The sequence below is a fragment of the Artemia franciscana genome, chromosome 13 (genome assembly GCF_032884065.1).
Source record: "Artemia franciscana chromosome 13, ASM3288406v1, whole genome shotgun sequence".
NCBI lineage: Eukaryota > Metazoa > Arthropoda > Branchiopoda > Anostraca > Artemiidae > Artemia > Artemia franciscana.
This window is the reverse complement of record NC_088875.1, coordinates 9,036,021-9,056,857: the sequence shown is the minus strand read 5'-3', so window position 1 is coordinate 9,056,857 and position 20,837 is coordinate 9,036,021. Positions and strand designations below refer to the sequence as shown.

Below are 20,837 nucleotides of genomic sequence, written 5' to 3'. Positions count from 1 at the left end.
AAAATGAAGCTCAGACTTTAAAATAAAGGCAGTTGGATAGTCCTGAAAAACTCGGTCGGTTAATAACCTTTCTGAGCCCTTGTGCTGAAAAACTCGATATCAATTTTTTTAGAATCCTATTGGCATGAATTAGGATAGGCGTTTTTGGTTGTATTGTCCCGTTACCAGGGAAAAGATAAGCATTTTTATCAGTATCGCTTTTCGTTTTGGAAACCTTTTCATAATGTTTTGTCGATTTGAAAATCTTAACCCCCCCCCCCTAAAAAACAGTTTTCGGGCATCGTGATTCTGTAAAGCGGATAAGAAGTACTGAACTGTTGAAATGTAGTCTGTTTGAAATAGGAAAAGGCTCTACCTTTGATTAAATCTGAAATTTTTTGATTAAAATTGGTCTTCGTCATTAAGCAACAATAAGACTGTGTCGCTGGTTTAAATTTTGACCTCTACACTATCTAGAGTATGTAATTGTCACATACTTTGTTTGTTCTAAATTTCATTCGATGTTTCTTTCATCGGATTTAGGCTCATTTGAAAAAAGAATTAAAATCAAATGGGAGTCTCAAATATTAGTTGTAATCATCAGAGACAAATAAAAGGCAAATTATGCTTTAATCAAAGTGCAATAGGAAGTTGGAAAAGATGTAGAACTTAGAAAACAGCCATCTGACTTTTATTGTTTCTCCAAGGTTTCAAACTTGCCCTTTTCCCCAAGTATATAAAATCAGACTTAATGTTGCCACGCTATTTTTTTCCGTGGCAGCCGATTAAAAATTAAAAGTTAGCTCGGCAGATTTCTACTTCTTGCTTAACAATTTGTTAGCTCAGCAGTCATTTTGATTTCTACGACAACATTGTTGTGTTGTCTTTATATATGTGCTTTGGATCTTTCGAAAGCGTTTGACAGTGTGGTCCATAGTGCTCCTTTTTTCTTTGTATAATTCTTGGGTCAATCTCTCTGTTATAATGCTTCTTAGGTTTTGGTATTCAAATTCTTTTCTTCAATTAAGATCTGCACCAGACACTATTATAAGGGTACGAAGAGGAGTTAGGCAAGGCGGTGTTCTGTCCCCTACGCTTTTTAAGATTTGTACTTCTAGCGTGCTGGCTAAGATTTCAGGTACATACCTTTCTGGTCTTGCGGATGTTTCTTATCTTGCGTATGCTGACGACTTGCTTCTGATTAGCCGTTCCAAAAGGGGTCATGGTCTATAGTTTCTGATGCTTTCTCTGATATTGGCCTTTCACTTAATACAGATAAATGTGAGTTTCTTCCCTATAACTGTACTACTGCTACTCCCCTTCACTGTAATAACTTCACTATCCCTCTTGTTGATTGTATTCGTTGGCTTGGTATCTCTATTATTAGCAATCTTTCGAGCTTACGTCAGCGTACTGTTTGTGATACAAGTAAAAAGATTCAGACTGGCTATGCAAAGATTGTTGCAAACAGAGGGAAGTATAATAGACGTGCGCTGGCCAAACGTTATTCTACTTTCTGTGATCATTCTGTCCTTTATGCTTCAGGTTTTTTCTCCCTTCTTAATAATGGTAATTTAAAAAGAATTCGGATAAATTATTTCAAATTTTGCAAATTTCTTCTGTATCTTCCACCTTGGACAAAAAACCGGACTCTAGTTAGAAAATTTTCAGTTTCTGATATAACTTTAAAGTTCGAGATTCTTCACAGAAAACTCCAATGCAGCTTCTGTGCGCCTATCACCTCGCCACCGTCTTATCCGTTTTTTTCGTTGATTTTGTGTGTGTATTTGTTTTTCTCTTTGTGTTTTTATTTGGTATATTTATTCTTACTCCACCATATTTACTTTATGTATCGTGTGGGTGAAAAATCAAATTAATAAATAAATAAATTGCCGACGGCTTAAATGAGATGACTGGTGTTGTCTCTGTGGTTTCGAAGTGCATCAGACTTACCGTTAGCAGCTCCAAGACTAAAGTTACGGCGCACTGCCCTTCTGCTTTATGTCAGATCATTTTGGATGTTAACCACTTGGAAACATCGATAAATCTAAGTACTCTATGTCCATCATCATATCAGATAACGGAACACAAATATACATATCAACACGCATAGCAAAGGATTAGGGGGTCTTTGTCACTTAAAAAACGCACTATGAGTGGAATATGAAATCTCAACAAAAGAAAAAGGTCAGATCATAAACAATATCCGTCCGAGTTCCACAATCGATACTATCACCAATCCTTTGAAAAACAAATAAACACGCATCCGTGATCTTTCTTCTAGCAAAAAATACTAAATTCCACGTTTTTGCCGGTAAGAACTAGAAACCTCTACAGTAGGGCTCTCTGATATTCTGAATCTGATAGTACGATTTTCATTAAGATTTAGTGAGTTTTTGGTGACGTCCCCCCCCCCAATTTTTTTTCAGGCTCGTAAGCAAATTCAGCATAAAAATACCAACTCTTTTGATATATCTATTGATATAAGACGGTGGGAGCAGTGGAGATGTTAAAAGTAAAATAGCTAGGGCTCAGGGTGTTATTTCACAGCTAAAAAAAAGTTTGGAAGAATAGGAAGATAAGTCTGCAAACCAAGATTAGAATATTGGAAGCTACAGCGATGACAGTGGTCAAATATGGCTCTGAAGCATGGGCGCTCTGAAAAGCGGATAAAAATTTACTAGATGTTTTCAAGAGAAATTGCCTGGGTACCCGGATGACTGACCATATTTCATATCATAGGTTGTACGAAAAATGTGGTTCAATCCCGCTTTCTAGGGCTATAATGAAAAAAAGGTTGAGATGGCTAGGCACGTTCCGCGGATCAAGGATGACAAATTGTCCTTTTTGGCCAACCGTCTGGTGCTACACGGAAAACAGGTCGTCCTCGTCTGGGGTGGGAGAATGTCATAAATGAAGATTTAAAGGAAATGGGAACTTCCTGGGAGGGTGTAAATAGGGAGGCCTTGAATAGATTAGGTTGGAGGAGGAGCGTGCGTTGCTGTGTTGGCCTCAGACGGCTTAGTGCTGCAGTGAGTTATTAGTAGTAGAAGTAGTAGTACTTTAGTGTTGGTTACTATTGATCCAGGTCATTCCTTACTTGCAGTTCATTACCACGAACTATTTGATTCCTTTACCGTTATGATCCATGGATAAAATGGGAACCAGTGTGCCTCACTCAAGCATGAACGCAGGGGAAGGGGCTTCGGGCCGTTTTTCCTCCAGTCTATATTTTTCTCGTGATTGTTTATATTTTTCGTGTATTTCTTGCATTTTTACGACTTATCCCCCTCCCCATAGTAATAGCTGTTTAAGTACCGGATTCCAATATAGAAATTAAGTTCTCCAATACTTTTGTTCCTTGAATTTTTCGCAATTCATTTTTATACTTTTGGCCAGAAACAAGCGATAAAAATAATATTGACTAATCGTGCCACAATGTATTGACTATTAGAGTTTACTATCATTTTCAAACTTTGTTCTAAAAACTTCATCTGACAGTAATCACAATCCTGAAAATACTGACAGTATTTTAGTAGTTTAAAAACGTCAACGATATTGAACAAATAAATTCTCAGATGGGGATAATTCCATTTATACAACATATTTTCAATATAACACCTTAGATTAGGTATTTACATCAAGAATTTGAATGAACTTTATCGATAAACTTCGTCTGAAAATAATGTAGTGAATAATCCGGAAGTTCATTATTTTGTGAATGACCCGAAAAATTATTTATTTTTTTGTACATAAATATGCTAGTTTCAATATTATTATTTTGGTAATTCTACTGATGACGGTTGCTGTATATGTGATCGAAATATCTGGACTTTTGTACCTGTTTTTTTTTTTTCACTGTCTAAATAAATGGAATTATCTCCATTTAAAAATTTATTTGTTCGTCATAGAACGCCAGTGTGGTCTAAGTAAAGAATGCCTAATATAAGGTGTTACGTCGAAAAAGAAAGAAAAAGTTAACAATTTCGATCGAGGAATCATACATACTTAGATTTGTCCCAAATTGTTATTCAGTTGTTTTATAAGAATGTTCTGAATATATTGGTCTGTCTGCAAAATTTGCAATTTTGATCTCAAATGAGCTAAAGTACATGTTAGCATAGCTTAATTAATTCGCTTCTAAAATCATTAGTTAGTATTCAATGCCTGTAACGTGTTTTACCACTTTATATTAATCCTTTATTTTAGGGAATATCCTTGCGATAGGGAATATCATTTTGAATATACAAAGCTCACAAGTGCGTTGTTGCTAAAATTGAAAAAAAGGTATTCAGTTGCCGTAGTCAAAGTTGATTCTGAGAGTCAGTCGATTAAACTAGGTCTTCCTTTCATAAGCTCAATGTCTTATTAGACAGATTGATATTAAACAAAATAATACAACCTTTTATTGTGTATATTGTGAGATATCTCGAGTAGGATGCACTATGTATTAATTTACATTCGCAGTATTGATTAGTGAATTCCGAGAAACCCATGGACAGTTATTTTTCTAAATATTTAAATTTAAAACTAAATAAAAATCTCCCGTAAGTGCTTGTCTTGAGAAAAGAACGAATTTTTTAATCTAAAAGTCATAATGTTTGAAATAAGCTTTTTACCACGACAACATGGCTCAGGCATGTGGGAGCGAAGGATGTTCATGCCCAGAACGCCAGAAATATCCAGATTTTTATGATCTTCCAATATTTTTGTATTTGTCGAACTTGAAGTAACGACCGCTTATTACTAATTTTTGTCTGTAATGTGTTTCGTTTCTTGACAACCCAGTAATATCCCAAAACTGGGACAAAACAGAACAAGGATTTTTATGTTAAAAAGACTATGCCTAGGTGTTTTTCTCTAACTATATTTACTAAGAAAACTTCCTGACAAACAGTAGATATAGTATATATATATATATATATATATATATATATATATATATATATATATATATATATATATATATATATATATATATATATATATATATATATATATATATAGGTAGAATTTATCGAACATTTAAATCAGTTAAAACTGACTGACGAGTTGTGGATTGAAAAAAAGAATGAAGTTTGTCAATAAATCAAATTGTGAAGGCAAAAAAAAAAAAAAAAAAAAAAAAAAAAAAAATCAGTAGCCTTTATTTTATGTATCACTACATACAAAATAAAAAATTACATTTAAAATCCACACAATTAATCACAACTTATGTACAATTTAAATATTCTACTCCAATCCATAACTAAGCTGTTACCAACTAATAATCTTCCAGGAAATATGACAGGATAGCACTAAATTTTTTTCATCTCCAATTTTTGTTTCATTAATAGGTACAATTACAAAATAAAGAAAATCATTCACGGTGGTTGAACACATTGACAAGTTTATAGGGAATGCCAAAATGTCAATCAACAGCAAGGGAACGGCCTGAAAGGAAGGTTTCTTACAATAGTGCTATTCAACAACTAAAAAAAAGAAAAGAAAAAAAAAGCTTTGTTATATGTATTCATCCTTAACTTTTGTTAGTAAAAAAAAGACTAAAAAAAACATACAGAAGTTGACACAAGCGTGTCGCTCCACCGAAAAAAAGAGAACTAGGTTATTGCAGATATGGTTTAATACAAATAAAGTGTAAATCCATTTGAAACTGTAAAGTAAATGACAATAAAAATCTCAAATCCAACTAAAAATCTCGAAAAAAGGAGAAAAGACCAAAAACTTAGTTAAAGAGCCACACATTTATAGTTCCAAAATTAGTGTTTAACAAAACGGGTTGACCTCTGAACGGCTCAGAAAATAATCTCACCAATGGTCATTAAAGCAAAAAAAATTACAGGGAAAAGAGAGACATGAGATAGAACATTGATAGATATTGGAAATGTAAGAGAAACAACTAAACTAACACAACTGATACACAGTCTGATCATTGTCATTTGTATTATTCTAAACCAATGCCAAAGAAAAGAACACAATATAAAAAAGCCTACAAAAAAGGCGTTAAATATTTGACTGTGACACAAGAAAACTATTTTAAGAACGTAAATACGCATTGTTTAAACGATTATATCGTGAAGTTAGCGCATGTACTATGTGAATTATAGGTTACCTCAAAGAGTATGCATGGGTTTATGGTTCTATCGTAAAAACAAAGCAGTAGACATTACCGATCCACTTCCACATTATAGAACTATTGTACTAGGGTTGACATATGAAGATAATTTTAGTGGTTACAATGATTTTATGCATATATATATATATATATATATATATATATATATATATATATATATATATATATATATATATATATATATATATATATATATATATATATATATATATATATATATATATATATATATATAAAAATTAGTTTCCTTGATTAACTATTTTAACCATTCTAACCATTTCCCTCACTCACTTCACTTCAGTCTTCAAAGTGATAACATCTATTTTGGATTATTTGAACTGTGAAGCTTACTTTCATCCTGAATTACTGCACCTGTTTTGAACTTGGCCCGTCATGAAATTCATTAATTCAGTGCTTTGAACTTAATTCAATTCTGGAATGTTATTTCGCAATTTTTTGTTTTGTATTAAATCCTGCGAAGCTTGCTAGAATTCAGCGACTGTTATTTCGCATTATTTTGTTTTGGATTAAATTGATCTGGCCTAGATTCAAGCTATCAATTTGCTATTTGGATAATAATTGAGTTTTCGCTGGACTGGCCCGTCTCTGGACTCTGATTTTATTTCAATTCAAACTGGATTCAAGTAAGTGTTAATTTAAGCCTAATCATACCGTGCAGGTTGGCAACCCTGCTTCCAACTGCAAATACACCATTTATACAAATACAAGCCTATTGGATCATTTACACTTTATTGAAAACAAGCTATGGATAAATGTACACTGCCCTGTAACGAACTTTCTGCAAAATAAGTGGGAAGAAGGAATTCAACATTTTTGAATGAGATATTATTGCTAATGCAAAAAAAAATTTAGGCGAAGGTTGCACCTAATGATAACTGCCCACGGTGCATCGGCACGAAAGCTTCTACAAATAATGTAAAAGATATTCTTGGTTATTCAAAAATTGGACTCTGGGGAGGTATCGACTCCGATTTACGTTATCAAGTCTCCTACCGAGGTTCCCATTCTGCCCGCTGTGGCTTACTCTAGGCTTTCTACAAAGGTTAATCTTGTGGAAAAACTAATGAAGGTCGCTGCGATAAAGCTGGATGCTCATGAATTGGATTACCCAAGTTCAAGTTCTTTATTATTCTTTAACTATACATATTTAAAACTATTCACATAACACACCCGGAAGGGAGACTGGCTCAAAAGCCAGGCGACAATACAAATAGTATAAACAAACAAACCCAAAAGAAACGGATATCACCACACTTCTCACTCTATCCCACACCAAAAATAAATGCCAAAAAACATTTATTAAAATTATTGTCATTATTTATCCGATAGCTGAAGGGCCGGGAGCTACTCACAAATTAATATTTACTAATTAGCACAACTGCCAAAGCCTACAGTTCCCAACTCGTATGCTACTATTGTTGTAGCATACAATCTCTCAGACCCTACTCTCTCAGACCTAATAAAACGAAAAGTTGTAACAGATCAGATAAATGGTCATGAATCAGTCATACGCCCTGTACTGGTATACGTCCTGTACGTGACAAACTGACTGTCAACATAGATAAGTCAGTCGCCGAAGATTTCCGTTTGTCAGTAACTGGAGCGATAACTGGCTATTCTGCGAAAGTCCAAACCAAGAAGTTTTACGGCCTCTTGAAGGAAATTCCAAGCGATTTTGGATTATCTCACCTGATATCCTGCCGTGGTGTATCTGACGCTTCTAGGCTAGGGAAATCCAATGCGGCAGAACTTGAACTCTCTGATGCAATGTCAAGAGCAGAAGCATTCAGATACGGTCTTAAAGTGGGATATGAAAATCTACGTGTTTACGAGTTTAAGGCGATTCCCCGTTGTTGTAGCATTTGCCGGTCCCCTGAACATCTCCAGTTATCTTGTTCCAGTGTAACACTGAACTGTGCGCGATGTGCCGGTCCCCATGTCTCAGACAGAGACTCGACTTGCAATTTGTCACCTAAGTGTACAAACTGTGGAGGCAGTCATGTTTCGTTTAGTTTCACATGTCCTAAACTGAAAGCAATTGTAAGTCACAATTTGCCATAAAACTAATTAATGTCTGTGTCAGTAACAATCATGTCTCTTAATATTTATGGGACAAAAAACAAGGATCTGGCCATCGATGAACTGTACAGTAAGTTTGACATTGTATGCTTTCAGGAACACCTTTTGACAGGAACGAGTATTAATTTCCTTCGCCGTAGTGCTAGTCACTTTGCTTTAACAACAAATGCTTTTCCTACTTCTGGAAGGCCTTCCACGGGCTTAGCATATATAAAACAATAGCTCAGCTTTTTGTCTCCGTCATGTTATTTTTCTGACGAGCATTTTCTAGCTATAAGACTCGACAAAACTGTTTTGATTAATAAATATATGCCTTATGATGAGAAGAATATGACTTGTTTGAATAAATTCTCCAAAGCATGTGCAAGTTTAAAAACTCTCCTTCATAGAATAAGCAAGAATGGTTACCAATTTATTATTATTGGTGATATGAACATTGACATAAAGCTTGATTCGTGCGTTCTGTGAACCTTCTTGATAGTCTCCCTGATTACAGAATATTTGCGAAGGATCTATCTTTTTAGTACATATAATTCTGGCAGCCTATCGGATATTGATCATGTGATTTGCTCCCCGTTTATTGCATCTTCAACAGTACACGTCCATGAAGATTAGCAGGATATTGATCACCTTTCACTATCGCTCTACTTTTTGATAAAAACAAATAGTACAACCCAGGCAGATCCCCCTGCCTCTAAATGGTTTGTTCAGAGTAACTGGAAAAATGCTAACATGTCACTATATATTTCCGCCCCGGCCATACTCCTTGGTTCTTTACGTGTACCCTTTGATTTACTCCAGCTAATTGTCCGCTCTACAAAAAGCAATTATGAACTGAATCAGTACTACAACCAAGCTGTTTGGTGTTTAAAACGTGCAGAGGAGGTTGCCATTCCTTAGGAGCGATTGAGAAGAAGTACATGGAAACCAATCTGGTCATATGACCCCGAACTAAAAATTGTGAAAAATAAAGCAAAGTTGTGGCTGCGGATATGGATTGATAATGGTCAACTACTATCCGGAAATGTATTTGAAATAAAACAAAAACTAAGCGTGTGTTTAAAAAAACGTTTGCAATCAAGCCGATACAAAGGGTTAGATTGTCCTACCAACAAGAATGAATGGGACAAAGTGATTAATTCATCTAAATTAGATAATTCACGAAATCTTAATTGCCCAATCTCGCCAGCTGCTTGGTCTCACCACTATTCAGTTATATTTTCCAAAATGATTTATGCAGTACACGCATTTTACTCAAAATTGCTTTGTTCGGTTCTCCCACCTTTCTTGACTCAGGCACTAGTTCTATCCGTTTCTGTTGATTCTGTAATTGCATCAGTTAAGAAACTGAAATCAAGTCCTGGTGATGTTGACGGAATTAGTGTTTGTCATCTTAAAATAAATTGCCCGTCTTTGTTTTTTCATTTAAAGTTGCCTTTTCAGATGTGTAATTGTTGTTCTCTTGTTCCTGATAGCTTTTTGTGTGGAACTGTCACTTCCGTTCTTAAAAGAGGTAAGAGTCCATAGGACTGTTATTCTTACGGACCAATCACGGTTGCTTGTAATCTTAGTAAAATCCTTGAATATATCCTACTTCCTTAAATCAATTTGAATGCTAATTTTGGGGAGAACCAGCTCAGTTTTCAGTCTGGAATCGGTTGCCATCCCGCTCACCGTACTCTGGCTTGCCTTTTTAAAGATGCTTTTGCTAAAGGGTATGGTTTTCACATTTGTGCCCATGATCTTTCTATGGCTTTCAATAGTATTGTACAGTCAGGCTCTTTATTCTCTTTATAGTCACGGCATTAATCTTTCGCCAATTTTTCTTCTTCAGTTTTGTTATGGTAAATCCTATATTCAAATTAAAACTAATGGTGCCATTTCTTCTTTTATTGTCCCTATTCGTCGGGGTGTACGGCAGGGCGGAGTATTATCTCAAAGTGTTTTACATTTTGTATTTCTAGTATTCTTGAGAATATTTCTTCTATGTGTTTTGTTGGGTTAACTGATATTTCATACCTTGCTTATTCTGATGGTATTTTTTCTAATTAGCAGGTCTAAACTCAGACTGTCGCAAATGGTTCATAAAGTTTCTTATTCTTTTACTAAAATCGGTCTTTCGCTTAATGTTGGTGAATGTGTGTATCTTTCTTTCGATTTTCCATCCCCTCCTAAACCTCTAAGTTCTAAAAAATTTTCCATCCCTCGCGTAGATTCGGTGCGGTGGTTGGGTATATCGGTTGCCAGACCAGGTTGCATTTTTCTATTACATTTGCATTAACTACGTCACAACAGCAGTCCCTTTAACGCACTGATAGGCTAAAATATACAAAGATAGGACTAAAGCTTTCCCAGCTGCTTAATCAAATGCCTTATCACAGTCTATAGAATTCGGGACTAAAGGAATCGGACAATCCAGATACTATTCTGTTATTAGTCTAAATAAAAAATTGATCAATTCATCTTTCAAAATTTGGTAAATCCAAAAATCACGAATTTCATATGCATAGCACTCCCAGTAATTTCTAATCCTTTCAAAGTAATAAATACCTAATGATAAGTTTGCTTTCATAAACTTCAGCTTCAAATCGACTCTGAACACTACTGCATTGAAATCTTCCCTTTTGACTTCAATGCAGTACCTCTATACACCCTGACCCAAGTGTCATAGACTCAGTCTAGCCAGTCTTTGATTTACATTAAAGTAATCGACAAGATTAGACGTCTTGTCATCATCTGAAAATCATTTTAGCTTATGGGTTATTTTATGACGAAGTACGATATTAGTTAAAACTAGACGATTATGCCTGCAAAATTGCATAAGTCTAGCTACATTCCTCTTTTCTTTTCCTACACAAAATCCCCCTTGGCCAACCAGGGCAATAAAGTTCCCTAATAAAAGTACCATATTTTTACCAGGGATGTTGTCTATTTGATACTGTAGCTGTGTGTGAAAAAATTCTTTGGAATCAGTATTGTCTCTGTTAGTCAATTTTACAAGGACACGCGCAGTTAGATGGGTATCATTTGCACTTTCCAAGCCTAAGACTTAGAGGCTTCCCTTTTCATCATGAATCATGCTCCCAGTCCATATGCTCTATCATTGGTACCTTAACAAATAACCCATAGATTACTCAGTTTCATATTTCATATATTCCCTGCGAGATCAGTTCCCAAACTACTAACAAGCCCAGTTCAAAACGTTAAAATTCGTCAGCCAAAATGCCAATACAGTAATAGTCTTTGAACGCCGTAACCTTCCAAAAATTATGATGATTTTTAAATCTCCGAAGACGTTAGTGCCTCAAGAAAGGCAAGCAATCCCACCAGTGCCAGGCAGGGACAAATAACGCTTTCTCAAGTTTATACAAAGCGTTTGAGCTGACTAAAAACCAGACAGCAAGAAATCCTCAAGACCCCTAACTGAATGAAGGGTTTATGCAAAACCAATGCTCATTTTGATGACTATATGGTTTTAGGCATTTGGCCATGTACTCTTGTCAGGAAGAGTCGATGCTATCTTCAGCTACACTATCGACGACTCACTATATATTCATGTTTTCAAATATTATGCTATGACAAGGAGGCAACATTTTTTATGGAGGCTGGAGGGTAACTAAGAAATCTTTTGGAGGGAAGGGGTGGGTCTTTTTGCATCTTTTTACTATGTGCAAGTATCAGTGTACTTAATCAATAGTTTGTGTCTCGTACCTATTATTTTCAAACATCAAAACGTCGCTATTTATGCTATTAATTTTATGTTGCTTTTATATTACCTTTAAGAAATAATGATGTTTTACCTGTGGAAATTTTCTTTAGCCTCTGCAAACCTGTTTCGGACTAGGAAAGTAGCCACAACTTCTGCAACCCGGTCAGGTACGTCCTCATGAACAGCGTGTCCACACTGAGGGAGCACATGCATTTGAAACTTGCCTGTGAATGTTTTAAATAATACTATATCAAGCTTTAAAAAAAACTCACAAAAATAACAAACGAAATGATCTTTTAGTAAATAAAATGTAAAACACACTGGCCACCAGGAGTGGTTACCATTTTACTTATTTATATTTTGGTAACACTCGGTATTAATTTAAAATATAGCCACCAGACGGGGAAATTTCTCATTTCAATTTACCTAAAAGATTATCTAAATTTTTCATTTACCGAAAAGAACAGTTTTACCTTTTCCTGAGATTAGGAACGATGCTCCAGATTATTTTACCGTTGCAGGTTCATACCCTTTGACACAAACAATTAGTAAATTGTATTAATATCTCTTTTTTTATACTGGCCATATGAGCCAAGTAGTTGCTCACGGTCTAACGTAATTGACATAGAACTTCATTTATGACTCGCTTATTTATGCTTATTTTTGAGACTCTAACTTATTTCCAATTCGTAAATCCATTTTCGAGAACAAGAGCTAGTAAGGAGCTTACAACCTCCCTGGTCCTTCTTTGGAGCCGCACGAATTTAAAATAAAATTGACTTCAAAAGAGTAAAAAATAAATCCGAAATGCATTTCCGTTAAAAATTCATTTTTTTCAACTATTGATCTCGACCTAGGGGAAACACTGAAAACAGGCCTTTGGGATAAAACAGATTAAATTAATAATGAAGCTGGGGCCTTCTTTGGATGCAAGTTAAAGTATCTCATGGATTTATACTAACTTTTTAAAGACTAGTAAACAAAACACATTTTTTTTTAATAAAATGAACATCTTAACCAAGGATATAACCACGGCCTGTTATAATGATAACAAGAATTAAAAAGCTTTAGCCGAATTCTAATGTCAAGATTAATGAAAAACTTTTTCACTTCGGCAATAAAATTTAAAAAGGGAAAAAACAAAAAAAATCGCTTTTGTATGCTCCACAACGATGGTAAATTAAAACAAGATAAATACCAAAAATCACAGAAAACGAAAAGAAAAATAAATGGAAGAAAAAGGAAGACACGCACAAGTTAGTTGTATTTGTGCGGAGGACCCAGACGAGTACAAGTCCTAATGGAGGAAGGCTAATATATCCCTTTTGTCAAATTATACTGGACCAAAAACGAAACAAAATATAGAGCCGAAAACGATTGAATTTTTATAAACAAAAATAAAAGTTAAAAATACAAATAAATAGTGGCTGAATTACCTTGCATTTGTCCTACAGTCAAATCTTTGTCAAGCCGATCTATACCAGCCAACAGAAGGATTTTCGCTGCAGGAATACTAAGGAACATATTGGAAAGGCCATGAAACCAACTATTCCAATACTTCTCTGTTTTAGACAAATTAATGCGCCAAGTATATCCAGTTTTTTTTACTTCCTAAAATAGCAGACAAATATTTTTTGTATTTCTATAATTTGTAAACGAAATGGAATAAGAAACAAGAATTTAACTTAAGTTTTGTTAGAACGATAAGTTATAGTTTTCCTCGTGGGATAAACAAAGAGATTCAATGGGTGTAAATTATATTGTTTTAAAACATGGATGTAATCAACCGTCAATTTTTAATTGAAATCCAGTCTAAGCTGTACTGAGAGAAATAGATTGAAAGATATATCTACTCAATTATTTAAACAATGCTAATTCCCTCTCTAAAGAACATTTTATTTCCAAAGCTTATAATTTTACAACTTAAAACCTTTCTATTAAATGTACAAAAAGCGAATTGGCCCTGCACACATTCGTATAAATACTAGGAATTATAGTCTTTAAACATCGATTATGCTCTTCTCGAAGCAAAATAATAAAGCAGGGAAGATGATCTCAAGTGGCATCCTGAACAATGATTTTATTTTTGTAAGAATTATCCAAGACGTAAAGAACGTCAAACCAACTATGCCACAGTCTTCTTGACCGTGGGACCATGGACTCAGATCTGGCGTCTACTCTGTAGCAAAAATACTTAGGATTATCCTTAACTTGCTCGAAACCAGCTAGGTAAGCTTGAGACTCCAAAATTTTCTTTTAGGGTTAATTTATCAGCAATAATAATTAACTTCTATTTATATGAGTAGTATATACATACATTCAATTAGATTTAAAACGGTGCTCACTTAAAAGAATGCTTGCACTGAAACTAATAAAGTTAATAAAACTAACTTGTTCATTTGCGTTAGATTCTTCCATTTTTTCATCCTGTTTTTCTTCATCTTCTTCTGCAAAAGACCCTGCGGGCAGATTACTTGTGATAAATTCATTGTGAACGGCTTCTTCGGCGAAGTTTTCTTGGGCTGCAGACCGACCACTAGCTATGCTTCAATGAGATGCAAATAAAATATTAATCTTAAGATTAAACAGTATTTTTTCATAATAAAATTACCACTCTTTTTTACACTTTATTTAAAATATAAAGCATCGATTAAGCTTTCTAATTGCTTAAGCATTGTTAGGTTCTCTTAATACGAAAACAGTAGATTGAAATTGTCCGTGATATCGGAAAGGGTAGCAACTATCCTTAAACTATTTTTTTATTTGTTACTGAAAACAAGAGCTAAGAGCTTATATGGCACTTGTGACGAAGCGAGAAGAGCTAAGAGCCAAGAGATCATATGGTATGAGCTCTAACAAAATTCTATGAATCAATAGATTGATTTAAAAAGGAAAATAAGAGGCTTAATGCCGGTCAGGATTTAAAATAAGAGCTATGAGTCACGATGTCCTTCTAAATATCAAAATTCATTAAGATCCGATCACCCACTCGTAAGTTATAAATACCTAATTTTTTCTAATATTTCCTCTCCCTTTAGCCCCCCAGATGGTCGAATCTGGGAAAAGGACTTTATCAAGTCAAATTGTGCAGCTCCCTGACACGCCTACTAATTTTCATCGTCCTAGCACGTCCAAAAGCACCAAACTCGCCAAATCACTGAACCCCTCCCCCCAACTCCCCCAAAGAGATTGAATCCAGTACGATTCTGTCAATCACGTATCAAGGACATTTGTTTATTCTATCAACCAAGCTTCATCCCGATTCCTACACTCCAAGTGTTTTTCCAAGATTTCCCCCTCCAACTCCCCCCAATGTCAAAAGATCTGGTGGGGATTTGAAATAAGAGCTCTGAGACATGAATTCCTTCTTAAAATCAAATTTCATTAATCCGATCATCTATTCGTAAGATAAAAATACCCCAATTTTCACGTTTTCCAAGAATTCCGGTTTTCCCCTCCAACTCCTCCCAATGTCACAGGATCTGGTCGGAATTTAAATTAGAGCTTTAAAGCACAAGATCCTTCTAAATATCAAATTTCATTCGGATCTGGTCATCCTTTCGTAAGTTACAAATACCTCAATCTTCAAATTACCCCCCCCCCCAAATTCCACCAAAGAGAGCAGATTCAGTCCGGTTATGTCAGCCACGTATCTTAGACAGGCTTCTATTCTTTCCATTCAGTTTCATCCTGATCTCACCGCTATAAGTATTTTCTAAGATTTCCGGTCCCCCCAACTGCCCTCCCCCGAATTACGCTTGATCCGATTGAGATTTGAAATAAGAGATCTGAGTTACGAGGTCCTTCTAAATATGAAGTTTCATGAAGATCCGATCCCTCCTTCGTAAGTTAAAAATACGTCATTTTGTCTTATTTTTCAGAATTAACCCCCCCCCCCAATAGAGCAGATCCATTCAAATTATGTAAATCACGTATGTAAGACTTCTGCTTATTTTTACCACCAAGTTTCATCCCGATCCCTCCAATCTAAGCGTTTTCCATAATTTTAGGTTCCCCCACCCCAAACGTCCCCCAATGTCACCAGATCCGGTCAGGATTTAAAATAAGAGCTTTGAGACACAATATCCTTCTAAATATCAAATTTCATTGAGATCCGATCACCTGTTCGTAAGTTAAAAATACCTCATTTTTTCTAATTTTTCAGAATTAACCCCTCCCCCAACTCTCCCAAAGAGAGCAGATCCGTTCTGGTTATGTCAATCATGTATCTAGGACTCGTGATTATTTTTCCCACCAAGTTTTATCCCGATCCCTCCACTCTAAGTGTTTTTCAAGTTTTAGGTTTCCTCCCCCCAACCCCCCCCCCCCCAATGTCACCAGATCCGGTCGGCTTTAAAGTAAGAGCTCTGAGCCACGATATCCTTCTAAATATCAAATTTCATTGAGATCCGATCACCCGTTCGTAAGTTAAAAATACCTCATTTTTTCTAATTTTTCAGAAATACCCCCCCCCCACTACCCCAAAGAGAGCTAATCCGTTCCGTTTATGTCAATCATGTATCTCGGACTTGTGTTTATTTTCCCCACCAAGTTTCATCCCGATCCCTCCACTCTAAGTGTTTTCCAAGTTTTAGGTTTCCCCCTCCCAACTCCCCCCCCCCAATGTCACCAGATCCGGTCGGGATTTAAAATAAGAGCTCTAAGACACGATATCCTTCTAAACATCAAATTTCACTGAGATCCGATCACCCGTTCGTAAGTTAAAAATACCTCACTTTTTCTAATTTTTCAGAACTACCCCCCCCCCCCCCCGACTACCCCAAAGAGAGCGGATCCGTTCCGATTATGTCAATCATGTATCTGGGACTTGTGCTTATTTTTCCCATCAAGTTTCATCCCGATCCCCCCCCGCTCTAAGTGTTTTCCAAGATTTTAGGTTCCCCCTCCAACTCCCCCCAATGTCATCAGATCCAGTCGGGATTTAAAATAAGAGCTCTGAGACACAATATTATTCCAAACATCAAATTTCATTAAGATCCCATGACCCGCTCATAAGTTAAAAATACTTCATTTTTTCTATTTTTTCCGAATTAACCGAGTTAATACCAAGTGCCATAAAAAGTGGTGCTACTTTTGCTTCGAAATCAAGTAAATACTATCAAACAGTTCGTGGTAACGAACTGAAAGAAAGGAGCGAACAGGCTCAATAGTAACCGACACTCTAAAAACCGGAATTTTGATAAAAATAAGTATATTAAAAGAATCGGATTTTTTTTACGCTGGTTTTAAATATATACGTTTCATCAAGTTTAGTCATACCCATCAAAAGTTACGAGCCTGAGAAAATTTGCCTTATTTTCGAAAAAGGAGAAACGCCCCCTAAAAGTCATAGAATCTAAATCAAAATCACACCATCAGATTCAGCGTATCAGGAACCCCTACAGTAGAGGTTTCAAGTTCCTATCTGCACAAATGTGGAATTTTGTATTTTTGCCGGCAGAAAAATCACGGATGCGTGCTTATTTGTTGTTGTTTTTTCCCAAGGGTGATCGTACCGACCCAGTGATCCAGGAATTTGATTTCTCGCGTGAGGGCTCATTCGAACAGAAATTAAAGGTTCTACTGCCCTTTTTAAGTAACCAAAAAAAATTGGAGGACAACTAGGCCCCCTCCCACGCTCATTTTTTTCCAAAGTCACCAGATCAAAATTTTGAGATAGCCATTTTGTTCAGCATAGTCGAAATATCTAACAACTATGTCTTTGAGGACGACTTAATCCCCCCCATTCCCAGGGGGAAGGGCTGCAAGTTATGAACTTTGCCCATTGTTTACATATAGTATTGGTTATTGGTAAGTATGCAGACATTTTCAGGGGAATTCTTTCTGGTGGGGGGTGGGGGGGATTGGGTTACGTGGGAGGATATTTCCATGGAGAATTTTTTCATGGGAGAAGATCAATTCTATGAAGAGGGCGCTGGGTATCCCAGCATAGTTTAAAAACCATTAGAAATTATATAAAAAAACAAGTTTTTGAATTGTAATTAAGGAGTAACATTTAAATTTAAAACGAACAGAAGTTTGTACGTACATGAGGGGGTTTGTTCCCTCGTCAAAACCTCGCTGTTTACACTAAAATATTTTTAGTAATTTCAAAAGAGCTATTTATTCTAATTAAACGGCCTTTGTGATTCAGGGGTTATTCTTAAAGAATTGGAACAAAATTCGAACTGTAGCGTAAAGAGTGAGGTATTGACGATTGAGGGAAACCCTCATATTACGTATATGAGGAAGTCCGTCCCCTCGTCAATGCTTCGTTCTTTACGCTAAGGTTCGAATTTTATAAAATAATAGCCGATATAGACAAAAATTTGTTTGTGTTATTTTCCGGCTAATCGTAAAATTTAATTTTACCTTAAGCAGCTTCATAACTATGATTTTTATGTTATAATAAGCCAAATATATTGTATGTCCTCGGCTCTGGTTATTATTAAATAAAAAACACAAGTTCTTTCCTACTGAAAGTAAGGAATAACATCAAAACTTAAAACAAACTCAAGTTATTATGTATATATTTTCTTTCATGCATTTTTGTCACTTGAGAATTGCTCAATTTGTGACTCTCATTTTCATAAAAATAGTTTCGAGCTCTTTGGCCGTTTTGTTACTATGCCTTACACAATTAGTTCCTCAAATATCGCTAATTTAAGTTACGTGGGAGAATCTTTCCATGGAGAAATTTATCGTGGGGGAAGGGAATTTTCCATGGAGGCGGGGTGCTGGATTCCCCGACATTATTTAAAAACGATCAGTAATTAAGCAAAAAATAATTTTTTTCAACTGAAAGTAAGAAGCAACATTAAAACTGAAAACAAACAGAAAATATTACGTATATGAGATGAGTTGCCTCTCCTCAGTAGGTCGCTCTTATGCTAAAGTTTCTTTTTTAACTTTTAAAAGAAGCTCTTATTTTAATTAAATAGCCTTTGCGATTCAGGAGTCATTCTTAAACTACTGAAACAAAAATAAAACTTAGGTAATTATAAGTTTAAAAAAAGTAAAATTAAAATACAAATTTCGTTTTAATTATTCATTTACGGTGAGCCAAACTCAAAACCTAGTTCAAAAACGATCAGAAGTCAAATAAAAAAAAAGTTTTATTTTAACTGGAAGTAAGGAGCGACATTAAAACCTAAAACGAACAGAAGTTATTGTGTATATGACAGAGGCTGTCCCCTCCTCAACCCCCCGCTCTTTACTGTAAAGTTTTTTTTTATTGTTTTATAAAGTAGAGTTGTGAAAAAGAGTAAAACTTTAGCGTAATGAGCGGGGCGTTAAGGAGGGGACAGCCCCTTTCATATACGGAATATTTTCTATTTGTTTTAAGTTTTAATGTCGCTCCTTACTTTCAGTTAAAAAAAAAACTTGTTTTTTTTGTTAAATCTCTTTAAGAAGCTATATTCCCGCAAAGATAAAAATACTAGCAAGCTCCGATTTGCTTGAAATTTCTCCGAAGAACTGACACTCCGTTGAAAGACAAAAGAGCATAAAAGATCCATAAAATATAGAAAATCCCTATCAAGCAATAGCATAGGGAAGAAAGAAAGGGAGGCAAAAACCTCTTTTTGGTGTTGGTTAAACGATAAAGGCTTATATACGATCAATAAACCAGTAGAAAGCAATAGTATAAGAGGGAGGGAAGGAGAGAGAGAAAAAAAGAGAGAAAACTACTTTTGACATTAGTCCGATGACGAAAGCATACAAGCAATCCATTGTATACCCAATAAACCCTCAATGAGCAACAATACAGTGGGTTCAGTAATAAAATACAGGATGGGCGTGTATTTGAGGATAGTTAACTTTCAGTACGTTGTTTTTAAAAGTACTTGAATCAATATTAATTGCAGATATGAATAATGTCAAGATTAAAGTCAACTGTCAATACTGATTCACTAATTGTTTATTCCAATAAATTCATATAAGCAGAAACAATTTGCCTTTATTATTTTTCTGAATTTTCTTTCAATTTTTATAAAAATAGCCACGCAATAGGAGCAATATTACGACAAAAAATGTATACTGGTTGAAAAACTACCAGTATTGCTCCCATAAATAAGACCAAGTTTTGGTTGCAAGCATCACTGTCAAAATCCAGATACACTAAGACAGTAAGTTATTCATTGGAAATAAAATTATATTTTACGAAATTTTCAGATGAAAAGTTGTTGGGCTAGTCGTGAAAATTAGGCCTGTTGGTGCAATTTTGAAAAATTTCTTAGTAAGTTCCTTAATAACATTTGGCAACAGTGACGTACCCGTGTTCTTTTCTTGCTCATTTCAGTATTCTTTTAATTATGTTGATAAACCAGCACTTGGAGTCCTAGCTTTAAAGGTTCGATGGGATAATCTAATCCTGTAAACCAAACTATAGAAGAAGGTTGACGCACTGTGCCTCTCGGTTTAATACTATTTGGTTCATGGAAGAAAACTGTGTTGTGTTCTGAAGACCAGCCTCTGATGTTCAAAGTCCTTTTAGCTTCAAATGCTTTCGGGGTGAATTCAGTCGTCTTAGGTTTTGGTTATTTCTCAATAACTGGTGTAAGCTCACGGGATAATCTTTTTTCTTTCTTGGCTGGCAGCTTGATACTCAGCAAATCCCTTGCCAGGCTTCAGCTTTAACCTAAAAGAAATCTTCCTTGTGTTATGCCGGACGAACACAAGAAAGATTTGACGAAAAAGGGCACATTCGAATTTTATTTAAAATTTTCACAAAAACTTGGCAATTCTTTTTATTGTGTGTCCAATGTGTATGGCAAGGGTTATAAAACACTGCTAAGGACTTTTTTTTTGGTAGAGCTAATTAATAGAAGAAATTTTTTTTTGTAAAAATTCGTTGGTTGATTAGACGTTTGTAGAAAATGATTGTAGAAAATGAAAAAGAAAATGATATCCAAT

General features: G+C 35.2%; 1 protein-coding gene across 2 annotated transcripts in view; it reads right to left on the bottom strand.

The window, feature by feature from the left end:
- Nucleotides 1-20,837, bottom strand: part of LOC136034486 (protein phosphatase methylesterase 1-like) — a 219,045-nt gene that overhangs the window by 158,413 nt on the left and 39,795 nt on the right. The window contains exons 6-9 of one of the 2 annotated variants that reach the window (XR_010619188.1): nt 14,316-14,469; nt 13,361-13,535; nt 12,016-12,148; nt 5,307-5,412 (exon numbers count right to left, since the gene is read on the bottom strand). Coding sequence is in view for 1 of the 2 variants with exons in the window: in XM_065715701.1 (XP_065571773.1) it covers nt 5,394-5,412; nt 12,016-12,148; nt 13,361-13,535; nt 14,316-14,469 (481 nt within the window). In the remaining variant the exon portion in view is untranslated. Of the gene's footprint in view, nt 1-5,107; nt 5,413-12,015; nt 12,149-13,360; nt 13,536-14,315; nt 14,470-20,837 lie in introns of those variants that run through there. The other variant, XM_065715701.1, reaches the window with a different exon arrangement.